Source organism: Salminus brasiliensis, chromosome 11 (assembly GCF_030463535.1).
Source record: "Salminus brasiliensis chromosome 11, fSalBra1.hap2, whole genome shotgun sequence".
NCBI classification, from domain to species: domain Eukaryota; kingdom Metazoa; phylum Chordata; class Actinopteri; order Characiformes; family Bryconidae; genus Salminus; species Salminus brasiliensis.
The window spans coordinates 4,498,298-4,511,924 of record NC_132888.1 but is presented as its reverse complement, the minus strand read 5'-3'; the positions used below and the strand labels follow the sequence as shown (position 1 = coordinate 4,511,924).

Sequence of the window (13,627 nt, the reverse complement as noted above, 5' to 3'; positions counted from 1 at the left end):
CATAGACACATACATACACGTACACACACACACATACATACATACATACACATAGATATACATACACATACACACACAGACATACATACACGTACACACACACAGACATACACATATACATACATATACACACATACATACACATAGACATACATACACATACACACACAGACATACATACACGTACACACACAGACATACATACACGTACACACAGACATACATACACGTACACACACAGACAGACATACACGTACACACACAGACAGACATACACATACACACACAGACAGACATACACGTACACACACACAGACATACATACATACACGTACACATACAAATATACACATATACACACAAACACACAAACATACACACATACACACATATACACATATAAACACACAAACATACACACATACACATATAAACACACAAACACACACATGCATACATATACACACATAAAAACACACACAGACACACACAGACACAGCGAGGAACACTAGCTGAAGATTACTGTATGTACATAGACATACAGTTTTCCCCAGGATCACACCAGGAATCAACACGCAGGGCCAGCCTAAAAGCCTAAAAACACAGAAGAAAATGCCACCCTTTTTCCCCACCCACTGCTGCTGACACATATGTGCAAATGCACACACACAGCATGTCTAATTCCTGTACAGAAGCACTGCCAATGAAATAGGACTCTCTGATCCCACAAGTTCCTAGGGGGGTACAGGGGTAATTCCTGAAGGCATAGAGGGGAAGTCTAAGAAATACCTCCTAAATGGATAATACCCAACACCCCGCCGCCTCCCCCCATATTACCTATGGATCCAAAAAGTGTGTTATGTTTACCAAATGGAGCAAATAACCTATATATGGCATATTTTGTATGGCAGAGGTGGGCTAGAGGGGTGTAAATCCCCCCAGCACGGCGCTGTGGAGCAGTGGAACTACGACTAGGCAAAGAAAATGAATTAAAATAAATACTATTATTTAACACTCTTTAAACACTGAGCCACCTGAGCAACTCCAGCAGCTTCTATAATCCTTCATCAGCGTGAGCTAGAGGAGTATAAACCCCCCCAGCATTGAGGAGCTGTGGAGCAGTGGAAGAACTGTGTTCTCTGGAATGATGGATGGTGGAGCTCCGTCCAGTACTTTTGGGATGAGGTGAGGTGGTGATCATCATCCAACATCCTGACCTCACTAACGCTCTGGCCCTGAATGCAATCAAATCCTCACAGCAATGCTCCACCTTGGAGAAAGCCTTTTCCCTGGACAGTTACAACCAATCTAACAAAGGCAGGATCAACTCTTTTTTAATAGCCTTGATTTCAGAAAAGAGAGTGAATGAGCAGGCGTCCAAATACTTTATGGAATTAACACAAGACCACAAGGCAGGCCTGCAGCCACTCCTTATCTGTGCTGTACCCGTGTGCCACTGTACAGTGTTGAGTTGAGCATAAACTACGGCCAGCAATCACTGACCAGCCCACTCAGCTGGAACATGGCTCTGAAACAGTGACCGATTAAACCCTCCGACAGCTGTGTGCAGTATACAGCCAAACTTACACTGCATGTCCAAATGTTTGTGGACACCCTTTCTAATGGATGCATTCATTTTCACTCATTGCTGACACCGATGTGCAAATGCACACACACAGACAGCTTGGCTAGTCCCTGTAGAGATGTACGGCCAGTAGAATAGGACTCGCTGGAGCAGATTATAAACATGAACCTATTGGCACCATGCTGCCTAATGCCAGGCTCTAGGGTGGGTAGATGACGCTGGCCGTCACTGCCGTCTGCAGGCTAGTGGGTCGATGCCAGGTATGCGGTGGTTCCCTCCGGGCGCGCTGGTTGTCCCGTGACGTTGCGGCTTGACTGCGCATGCGTCGGAGCTGGTGTGTACCTGTCTGCTCTCGCTGGTGTCTGGGGGGGATGGGGCAGGTTATTCATGGGTTGGGTAATTGGCAGTCCAAGTTGGGAAGAAAATGGGTGAAAATTGGAATGAAATAAAGAAATAAATAAATAATTAAAATGTTAACGTGGTGTATATGTTAGACTTTTATTTAAAGACTGTTCTCATTCTAAAAAAGTATTGTTTTGGTCCAGGAGGAACACACTACACACACTCTGACATTTACGACTCTGCTTGGCACAGGCTTGGTTTTTGTTGTTTTTGGGAGTTTCACTTCCCCTGAACACACAGGCCTGAACATAAGAACTGGGTGTTTTCTTTGATATAACAAATCTATCTTGGCATCTTGCAAATCAAGGTCTATAAGTAGCAACACAAAAAATGCAGTACATAAAAAGACACTGATCTACTTGATTACAGCTAGACTTTCCTGACTGACCGGCCAATAATTTTTACATTTTTTAAGACCACAGAAAAAAACGAGGTCAATTTTAAAACGAAGCTTAAAGCAGCAGTCCTTATTATTATTATTATTATTATTATTATTATTATGATTTCTACTGAACGCAGTAGTCCGTCTGAGTGGAAAAGGGCGGAAATATTGTGATAAATGGTATCAGTGTGCTGCACGATCGTCCCTTCAAACACCTAATATCTTCATTCTAAAAACAGTGAAGAGAGAGTGGTCTGGTAGGTTTTTTGTGGGAGGATTCGTGGCCATGTGACGTTTTTATGTACTTACGTCACATACACAGCCTGAATGTTTTCCTTTCCAATACTGATACCAGATTTACAGGTTTCTGCCGATACAAAGTACCGATACCTATACCAATTTTGACATAAAAACACCGGACACCTTTACTTTTTTTAAGGTACTTTTTATATCTGATCACAAATCAGATACGGTATCAGTGAAACACTAGTGCTGATAAAAACAGCTGCAATGTGGAGATATCAGAACGGCAAACTCAGCCTTCATCTGCTCATTCACCCGCTGTCCGACCCGAGAAACTGACTAAATTAAACTTGCAATGTTTAGATTCATCACGTATGCTCAGTGCAATTACACAGTTTCACCAGAGAGGTCTCCAAATCCCCACATTCCCAAAACGTACAGACTGTTGCTTTAAGCTTTATTTCTAATTTCCCCATTTTCTCCTCAGTTTCAAAAACGGCAATTACCCAACCCAAACATATTCTCCCCATCATATGCAACGCTCCCGACACTGGGAGGGTGAAGACTCCTCCGACACGTTCCCAGCCAGCGTCTCTTTTTCCGAACTGCCCCAGATTCATCGTCATCAGCCAACCAACGCGCTCAGAGGAATCTCTGATGCTCTGATGCATCGGCCAGCAGACGGCAGTGCCGGGCAGCATCGCACTGGAGTGATGCGGGGGAGAAAGCGCCATCTACACACCCTGGAGAGAGCAAGGCCAGTTGGCCTGTCTCGGGGCCACAGCTGCCGATGGCTAGCAGCATGACTGGGATCCGAACCAGCGATCGTCTGGCCATAGCACCTTATTCTCTGTACATTTTCAGATGAAGCTCGTTCATCTGTTCGAGGTGTATTCCAAACATTCTGTAGAACCTGGCAGACTCGGAGTTACACTAAAGGCTCACTTATACACCGCTTCAAACTAACCAATGGAACCGGCCCAGCCCACATACTTCTATGCGTCCTTTACGTTGGCAAGGATGTTAAGCAATACGTCCACTAGAGGGCAGTTGAAAAGGTAACACTGCCCCCAGGGTTTCCAGGTGCACAAATACAGACAAAATGAAAGCAGGGTACGGACAATAGGCTTTGTCCATATCCATATGGACCTAAATGAGCCTAATGAGCCTTTGATGGAAGGCAGCAGGTCCACTTACAGTGCCCTAAAAAGTAAAAAGGGGGTCCAAAAATTGGGTCATGTTGTACATAATTTTTTGTGATCTGGTAGGACATTTGGCAACCTCAAGGTCCAAACACACCTGGATCAACTCGCCCACTAAAGGCCAGGTGTAGAGGATGTGTTGTAGCAGGGAAATGACCAATGTGTGCTGCTCACCTCCCCCCCCCCCCCCCCCCCCCCGAAACTGAATTTAAAAGACCCTACTGATCTACAGTACATGCGTATGTATAACATGTAGAACATCACTGTAATGCAAAAATCCTGTATCTCCATTTTTGTTGTTTTTTTGCTTTTTGACACATTGTGAATCTGGCAGTTGCTCTTTACATTGTGTGTAAATTTCATGATGAATGGGCCAATAGAAAAGCTCCAAAATATCTTGGAATTAAATCATTTTACATTGACTTCCATTGAAAGTTAAGAAGGATTTTCCCTCCTCCTGTATAGCTGCTGTTTTGGTGATTTGAGGAATACTAGAAACTAGGATTTAGGAAATATCAAGACATTCCAAACTCCAAGATTTAAGCCTTTCAGGGAATGCTTCATCACAAACGTTCCCCCTGAACCACAACGATGAGGCTGGGTCAAATTTGGAACATTACTGAGCAGTAATAAGCCTCAATTATTTATGAATTCATTTGGGAATCCTTTACCAATTGATTCATGTGCACGGAAATAAGGAGAATGGCAAATGAGAATTATTTATGAAGGTAAAAGTGGATTTACTGTCTCCATTCACGGATTCAGGCAGACGTACACACTTTGCTAAGAAATATAGCCTAGTTTAACACCGCTATTATGAATCACTGGGACAGCGAAGGAAAGTCTTACCCTGCTGACATTCCCTTCATTGTACCAAACGTGTCGAGTCTTGCAGAAACCATAAGTGGATGGTTTAAGGTACAAGTCCCTTTAGTCCCTCCTACGTGCCTGTCTGCGGTCCAAATACAGGAAAAACGACTTGCACAGCAAGTGTCAGAGCAATGTTCCTTTCCAAGACCGTACACACATCCCACCCACCACAACCCTCTGGATCATAAAGCCCCAGAAACAGCTCTAGACTAGATACTGAGACATAGCAGTGAGGATCTGATTGCTGTCAGACACTCAGGAGCAATAGTAGTAAGGTCAGGTACTTATGTTGGATGATTAGTTCTGCCACTTCAACTCATCCCAAAAGTGTTGGATTGAGCCCCATCACACCAGACAACACTGCTCTTGTACCCCTATAGCCAACAACTGGCATTAGTAAGGTGGCCTACAATAAATGTGCGGCAGCTCCAGAGCATCCCACATTTCCCACATTGCTGTGTGGATTTGACTGCATTCACCAACAAGAGCATTAGTGAGGTCAGGATGCTGAATGATCACCACCCCACCCCACCTCATCGCAAAATCGCCAACTCATCCCAAAGGTAGTGGATGGAGCACCCGCCATATAGAACACCACCTGCCTAATATGCTGCTGTTGGTCCTCAAGCCTTGGGAGGCTTGTTGTTCCAGCACCTGCCACAGGTAAAACAATACCACCCACCGGACCATAAAGTGTCCCGCCAACAACAGATGGGAACACTGATGGATCCAATCATTTCACAAAGGTAATGAGTGGAATTTTTCATATATATATATATATATATATATATATATATATATATATATATATATATATATATATGAAATATATAGCACCACTATCTGCCAGTGAGCTACCACATTATGTGGGAGACTGGGGTTCGATTCCCGGGCTGGGTGGCTATACTGCACTAAACCAATAAGAGTGCTTGGGCAAGACACCTAACACTTCTGTGGTCCAATGCTGCAATATGAGTAACCCTGTAAGTCGCTCTGGAGTAGAGCATCTGCTAAATGCCATAAATTTAAAGAAATGTATATGTAAATATATAAGTAATATATGTATGTAAATATATGTAAGTATAGTCACTATATATAAGTCACTAATATATATACACACACAAATATATAGTGACTATATTTAGTGGCATCGGGAGAACGTGTGTATATATACATATTATATTAAGGCCTCAGTCACTATAAAAAAAAAAAAATAATAATTAAAAAAAAAAAAAAAAAAAAATTTTTATATATATATATATATAATTTAATGTATAATGTTAGTAAGCCCCGCATCAGATACAGACAATATTTAGATGAGCCCACTTAGCTGTGATTGGTTGGTTCTGCACCAGATATATATATATATATATATATATATATATAGTAAACCTTATTACAAACAGGTAAAGTAGACATTATACCTTTGCTTTTACCCACACAACATGCGTCTCTTCCAGAATCCACAACAGTAAAAGGGCTGTTTTTGGACAAGGAACAAAAAGAGGCCAGATAAAACTGTTGGCTTTGCAGTAACGGCACTAAAGCTGCAACTAAAGCAAGCAGGACTACGGCGCAGCTCAACAGTGCTTGGCAAGCTGTTTGTGTCACAAATGACAAGTATTGTTTACTTGCGTGCATTTAGAGGACCTAATAAAAGCTCTATAGATTGTACAAATGGACACTTAACATTGGTCTGTGCACAGTCATCTCTGCCTGCACCTACTTGCCAAATGGCTCGAGGCAATCTACATTGTAAACAAACAAGGCCTGACCTGACGTCTCTTTGCCTTCAATCAAACCACAAAGGTTGGCCAAACTACTTTTAGTACACATTATACGCATTAAAGATGCACCGATACCACTTTTCCCTTTCCGATACCAATACCTAAGTTCAGCCATGTTCAGCTTCTCCTCCTCTGCTGCGTTCTCTCTTCACTGTAGCTTCCTGTAGCTGCTGCCCAGGTCATCAGATTCAAACCCCTGACTCTGGCCTACAAAGCCAAGACTGGACCAGCCAGCCCCTCCGTACTTGATGGTGATGGTCAAAAGCTGATCTGCACCGAGAGCCCTTCCAGCTTCAAGTACGGCTCGGCTCGACCCGCCATTCTTTAAGATCCACGGAAGACGAGCATCCAGACTTTTTTCTGTCCTGCACCGAAGTGGTGGAACAAACTTCCCCTGGGTGTCCGAACAGCAGAGTCCAACGCTCACTGTCTTCAAACCCAGACTGAAGACCCTCCTCCTCTTCTGACAGTACTCAGGTGAAGAGAAGAGTACTATGGTCTCCTTATTGACTTGTGTTTAGTAGAGTCTAAGATTAGAGGATCTTTGAATTTTTAGTCTATTCAAACTAGCTCAGGTTCTTCTTGAGTAATCAGTGAAGAACTTTTGTAAGTCGCTCTGGATAAGAGCGTCTGCTAAATGCTGTAAATGCAAATGTAAATGTAAATACTGATACCAGATTTTCAGGTATCTGCCGATATAGAGTACCAATACCAACTTTGACTTAAATACTCGATCAATGGCTATAAATCCTGATACTTCTTAAAAAGAACAGCATGTACTGGTTGAGTAATGGAACATCTGAAAAGTTGGTCCTCAAGCCTTGGGAGGCTTGTTGTTCCAGCACCTGCTACAGGTACAACAATACCACCCACCGGACCATAACGTAGGGGAACACTGATGGATCCAATCATTTCACAAAGCTAATGAGTGGATTTTTGTATAGATTTTTTTTTTTTTACATGAGCATATCTGAATATCGGGAGGACGTGTAGATATATATATATATATATACACACACACACACGTCCTCCCAAAGTTCAGATATGCTCATGTAAAAAAAAAAATACATGAACGATATATATATATATATATATATATATATATATTTTTTTTTTATATAAAAGTTTCAGAGCTATGAAACAATGAAAATAGGGGAGCATAATCTTGCTAAGCTTGACCGAACAGCTTTTTATTTGGTGTTTAAAATTCACATTTCATTACAAGAACACGTCTCTATGTAAAAAGATACTAAACTTCAGCGTGTTCCTTAAAACAAGCTGCTAAAACTCAGCTTTGGTTTTAGAACCCAAAAAAAAAAATAAATAAATAAGAGCATTAAAAGTGTGTTTAATGCTAATAATGTAAGACTGGCTGTTTACTGGTTGTTTAAAGTATGCAAACTAAATTTAATATGTTAAATAAATAGTTTCATGCCATCAGTGCTCTCTAATGCCAATACCGATACTGTGTGTAAGTGCCAGTATCGGTGCCGATATCGATACAGTATCGGTGCAACACTAATACGAATCCTAAAATAGTCTTTTAGACACAAATGTACGACTTCCTTTTGATCGATGCCCTCAGACAATGTCCCGACAGCTTGGTTCACAGGCTCTAAATGGAGTCATTCACTTTTTCAGAAGTTTCCTATAATCTGAACATGAGAAGATACCAGGTGGTACATCACAGAGAGGCAAAGGACCAGCAGCTTCCAATGCGGCACTCATGCCCGCCTGGCCATTCATCTTCAGCTTGCATTAGCAGCGTACAGAGAAACCAGAACAAAGAACCCAATCTTGCTAAAAACGCTCTTGACCTGGAGAGCAGCACTTGACTGCAACCAACACTACACGCATTCTCAAACTGATGAGCAGGACCTGAGGAGACGGAATGGCAAAGCTTTGCTGGGGGGAAACGTCTTCATTATGTTAATATTGCAGCTTTGTCCAGTTCGGTTTTCCTGTGGTCTGCGTGTGAAGCCGGGAGGCCGGAATCCCCACTGGTGTGGTGAGTGATGGAAGGAAAGGGGGGGCAGGGTGGAGATGGGTGTGACATATGTTCGACATGGAGTTGGCATGAGATGCGGGGATTATACAGCTTAGAAGACCACTTATTATTTATTTTCCAAAATCTGCATCTCTATGTGTACGGCAGTCGTTATATTCCAGACATTTCATCAAACTAAGCTGAGTTAGCTGAATCTGCAGACTATGACTGGCATAAAGTCCCAACAGTAATGTGAAAGACTAGTGGAGAGCCGGCCGAGACATGAGAGCTGTGATTGGCCGTCGAGGTTATTTCACTATAGTGATTTCTGAATGCTTTCAAAGTTCAGATATTAGCATATTAGCATGAGCAGTTGATTTTGAGCAGTTGTCATTTCTGCAAATAAATAAATGCTCTAAATATGAATATTTTTATTTGGAATTTGGGGGAAATGTTGTCCATGGTTTATGAAATATAATGCAAATGTTAATTTCCCTTAAACACACTGCCTATAAATATTTAAAAAAAAAAACAGAGAAGCTGATCAGGGTGGTCTCTTCATTTTTTACAGCCCTGGAGCTGTGTATAATGGGTTTAAGGACCAGGAGGTGGGTGTTCAGAGTGTTCCACCTATTAGAGCTTGATATTTAGCATCTCGCAGCCTCTTGTAGGGTCTTATGATGTCCACGATTTCTGCAATGGACTCAATATAAAAAAATCTCGTACAATCCTGAGTGTCGCATAGGAACACTGCTGAAGTGACTAGCTTCGGCAATGCACAAATAAGACCAACAGTTCCTCAATGGCGAAATCAAGCTCAAGGAGTATGCCCTTCCAAGTAACAGACTAAGCATCAAAATTGGTGGACGCTAGGCGTGACTTTGTAGAAGACTTTATTACTATATGTGTAAAAAATATACAGGCTACACTTATTGTATTGGGACACCTGCTCATTCTTCTAAAACCAAGGGTATTGCTGGAGTATCTACTGTCCAGAAATGAAGGCTTTCTACTAGATTTTGGAGGAGCATTGCTGGATGAACCCTCAACTCATCCCAAAATTACGGGATGGAGCACCACCATCCATCATTCCAGAGAACGCAGATCTTCCACTGCTCCACAGCTCCTCAATGCTGGGGGGCTTTATACCCTTCTAGCCCACGTCTGGCATTAGGTACGATGCCAATAGGTTCATCTTTAACTGCTCCAGAAAGTCCTATTCTATTGGTCCTACTAGACAAGCTGTATGTGTGTGTGTGTATTTGCACATCTGTAACAGCAATGGGTGCAGCTTAAAGTAGCTGAATGCCTTTATTAGAAGGGGGTCCACAAACCTAGGCTTCTACCATATCTACATTTACTATTCACACAAGGGAGCGCTATAGTTGCACTATGCTAGAAAAAAAAAGGGGTGGCTAATCCACATTCCCCAGAAGAAAGTCCCGTTGACCTTGAATGACCCAGGCCATGCCCTCATGCTAACGCTCAGGTTCTTCACCTGTTCTGCTGCAGCTAGCTCGGCCTGGTTCTTATATATGAAATTCACCTTATACAAAACCCACCCTAGTTACTTAAGTTGCTTTAGAATGTTCTTCTCAGCAATTTTTTGTGAAATACACCTTGAGTTTCACCTGAAGAACACTATTCTACACACTTCTGCTACTTCAAAAATTTTAGAGGTAAAGATTTCCTTGAAGGTTCATCAAAGTTTCACCTTAAGGAGGTTCCAGAGCCGGCCCAAGGCATACTGGAATTACACAGCCACTTGGGGCCCAAGGGGGGCCACCAAGGCTAATGATGAAGCATCTGGTGCTGAGATGGTGGTATTTGGCGGGTGGGGGGTGCTTGGGTAATCTGTTTAGGGCCCCATAAAGGCTTGGGCCATCCCTGAGAGGTTCCTTCACAGTTCCTCCACAAGTTCCTCAAGGATCTTGGCCGGATTTAACAGTGTGGAGTCAAAGGTGTCAAGAAGAGTCGCGACCCCACCCAAGAGTGGGAATCTCACAACTAGACCTAATGACAACATTTAATCACTTTATGTTACGTTGTCTTTCATATTAGGCTGCAATTTCACCTTCAGAGCATCTCTGTTCTGCTGGATCAGCTTCAGCACTGCTTTGCTGTTCCTCAGATCTCATATTCCTGAGCATTATCATTTTTGTAGACTAAAGGAGCCCCAGAAAGAGCCGTCCAGACTCAGGTCCAGTGCTGGCAGATGCCAACTAGTGGTACCAAGAAGTTCCACTGAAGTTCTACAGGTTCCTCAGGACTGAATTCCCTTGTTTTAAGCAGCAGTTCACCTGTGCAACCCTACTCCACACACTTCTCCACACACTTCTGCTGCGCCTGTTTAATCAAGGTGGGTTTGGGAGTCAACAACGTCAAGCAGAGCAGCAACTCCACCCAAAGTGAATCAACAGGGAGGTCGACTTACATAAGCAGCAGAGCTCATGGTGTCTGCGGTGAGTTTGGCTTTCCAAAGCTCGGCTTTAGCTCCAGCTCCTCGACAGCAAACCAGCCGGGAACTCTCCGGCTTTCCTGGGCAGGACCTTCGATCACCTCCGCAGATCCTTCACGACGATTCCCACGAAGATCTCTCGGCTCGAAGAGTCGCTTCACTCAGCTCAGCGGATCACCTCCAGACCGGCAGGTAGAGTGAGTGTGTGTGTGTGTGTGTGTGTGTGTGTGTGTGTGTGATACGTGCACGTCAGGAAGCACTGCTCAGCTCTGAGGTGAGGGAAGGAAATGTGAGGTTAGGCTACTTCCGCAGTCTCCTTCATTGGGCTCGTAGCTCTGGAGAATTAGACGCTCTGCTCGGTCCGAGATGTTTGATCATCATAATATGATGAATTTATCAGTCTGAAAAGTTCCTGTAGCCACAACTACAACTACAGAGCCGCAGGTGTTCTAAAATACATATGGAAGTATGCTCCATGTGTCTAAGTATAGGACGAAAGTATTGGGACACCTGTTCATTCATTGTTTCTTATAAAAAATTAAGGGTATTAAAGAGAGCTGATTCTGCTTTTGTTGGAGTAACTGTCTCTACTGTCCAGGGGAGTAGGCTTTCAACTAGATTTTGCTAACACAATCAGATGAACACAGTTAGAGGAACACAGAAGAACATAGTTAGAAGAACACAGTTAGATGAACACAGAAGAACACAGTTAGAACACAGAAGAACATAGTTAGAGGAACACAGAAGAACATAGTTAGAAGAACACAGTTAGATGAACACAGAAGAACATAGTTAGAAGAACACAGTTAGATGAACACAGAAGAACACAGTTAGAACACAGAAGAACATAGTTAGATGAACACAGAAGAACATAGTTAGAAGAACACAGTTAGATGAACACAGAAGAACATAGTTAGAAGAACACAGTTAGATGAACACAGAAGAACACAGTTAGAACACAGAAGAACATAGTTAGAGGAACACAGAAGAACATAGTTAGAAGAACATAGTTAGAGGAACACAGAAGAACATAGTTAGAAGAACACAGTTAGATGAACACAGAAGAACACAGTTAGAACACAGAAGAACATAGTTAGATGAACACAGAAGAACATAGTTAGAAGAACACAGTTAGATGAACACAGAAGAACATAGTTAGAAGAACACAGTTAGATGAACACAGAAGAACATAGTTAGAAAAACACAGTTAGATGAACACAGAAGAACATAGTTAGAAAAACACAGTTAGATGAACACAGAAGAACATAGTTAGAAGAACACAGTTAGAACACAGAAGAACATAGTTAGAGGAACACAGAAGAACATAGTTAGAGGAACACAGTTAGAACACAGAAGAACATAGTTAGAAGAACACAGTTAGAGGAACACAGATGAACATAGAGGAACACAGATGAACATAGTTAGATGAACACAGATGAACATAGTTAGATGAACACAGAAGAACATAGTTAGAGGAACACAGTCAGAAAAATACAGTTAGAGGAACACAGTTAAAAGAACACAGTTAGAAGAACACAGTTAGAAGAACATAGTTAGAAGAACACGGTTAGATGAACACAATCAGAATAACACAGTTAGAGGAACACAGTCAGAGGAACACAGTTAAAGGAACACAGTCAGAAGAACACAGTCAGAGGAACAGTCAGAAGAACACAGAATAACACAGTTAGAGGAACATAGAAGAACACAGTCAGAAGAACACAGAATAACACAGTTAGAAGAACACAGTTAGAAGAACACAGTCAGAAGAACATAGAAGAACACAGTCAGAAGAACACAAAATAACACAGTTAGAGGAACACAGTCAGAAGAACACAGAATAACACAGTTAGAAGAACACAGTCAGAAGAACACAGTCAGAAGAACACAGTCAGAAGAACACAGTTAGAATAACACACTCAAAAGAACACAGTTAGAAGAACACAGTTAGAAGAACACAGTTAGAATAACACAGTCAAAAGAACACAGTCAGAAGAACACAGTCAGAAGAACACAGAATAACACAGTTAGAGGAACACAGTCAGAAGAACACAGTCAGAAGAACACAGTCAGAGGAACACAGTCAGAGGAACACAGTCAGAAGAACACAGTCAGAAGAACACAGAATAACACAGTTAGAGGAACACAGTCAGAAGAACACAGTCAGAAGAACACAGTCAGAGGAACACAGTCAGAGGAACACAGAATAACACAGTTAGAGGAACACAGTCAGAAGAACACAGTCAGAAGAACACAGTCAGAAGAACACAGTCAGAGGAACACAGTCAGAGGAACACAGAATAACACAGTTAGGGGAACACAGTCAGAAGAACACAGTCAGAAGAACACAGTCAGAGGAACACAGTCAGAGGAACACAGTCAGAAGAAACTGAAAACTGACAGGTGCCTTTAGCAACAACTACAGAGCCATTTTACCCCGTATGGAAATCTGCTATATGGCCGTATATGCACATATATCATGCATGAGTGGGCAAATGCTTAAAAATTCATATGGCAGTATCATACACTGTATGGACAAAAATATTGGGACTCCTGTTCATTCACTGTTTCTTTTCTACTAGATTTTGCTGACACAGTCAGAAGACCACAGTCAGAGGAGCACAGTTAGAGGAACTCTGGGTTCTAACTGGGTTCTTCTGACTGTGTCCTTATTACTGTGTTCTTCTATCCAACATATAAAGAACTTTACC

The 13,627-nt window shown here is 42.2% G+C and overlaps 1 protein-coding gene across 1 annotated transcript in view; it reads right to left on the bottom strand.

Moving 5' to 3' along the window:
* Positions 1-11,092, bottom strand: part of st14 (ST14 transmembrane serine protease matriptase) — a 71,837-nt gene extending 60,745 nt beyond the window's left edge. Inside the window, exon 1 of the mRNA XM_072690952.1 lies at positions 10,893-11,092. Coding sequence (XP_072547053.1) covers positions 10,893-10,910 — 18 coding nt within the window. The 5' untranslated portion in view covers positions 10,911-11,092. The remainder of the gene's footprint in view (positions 1-10,892) is intronic.
* Positions 11,093-13,627: the final 2,535 nt, after the last annotated feature.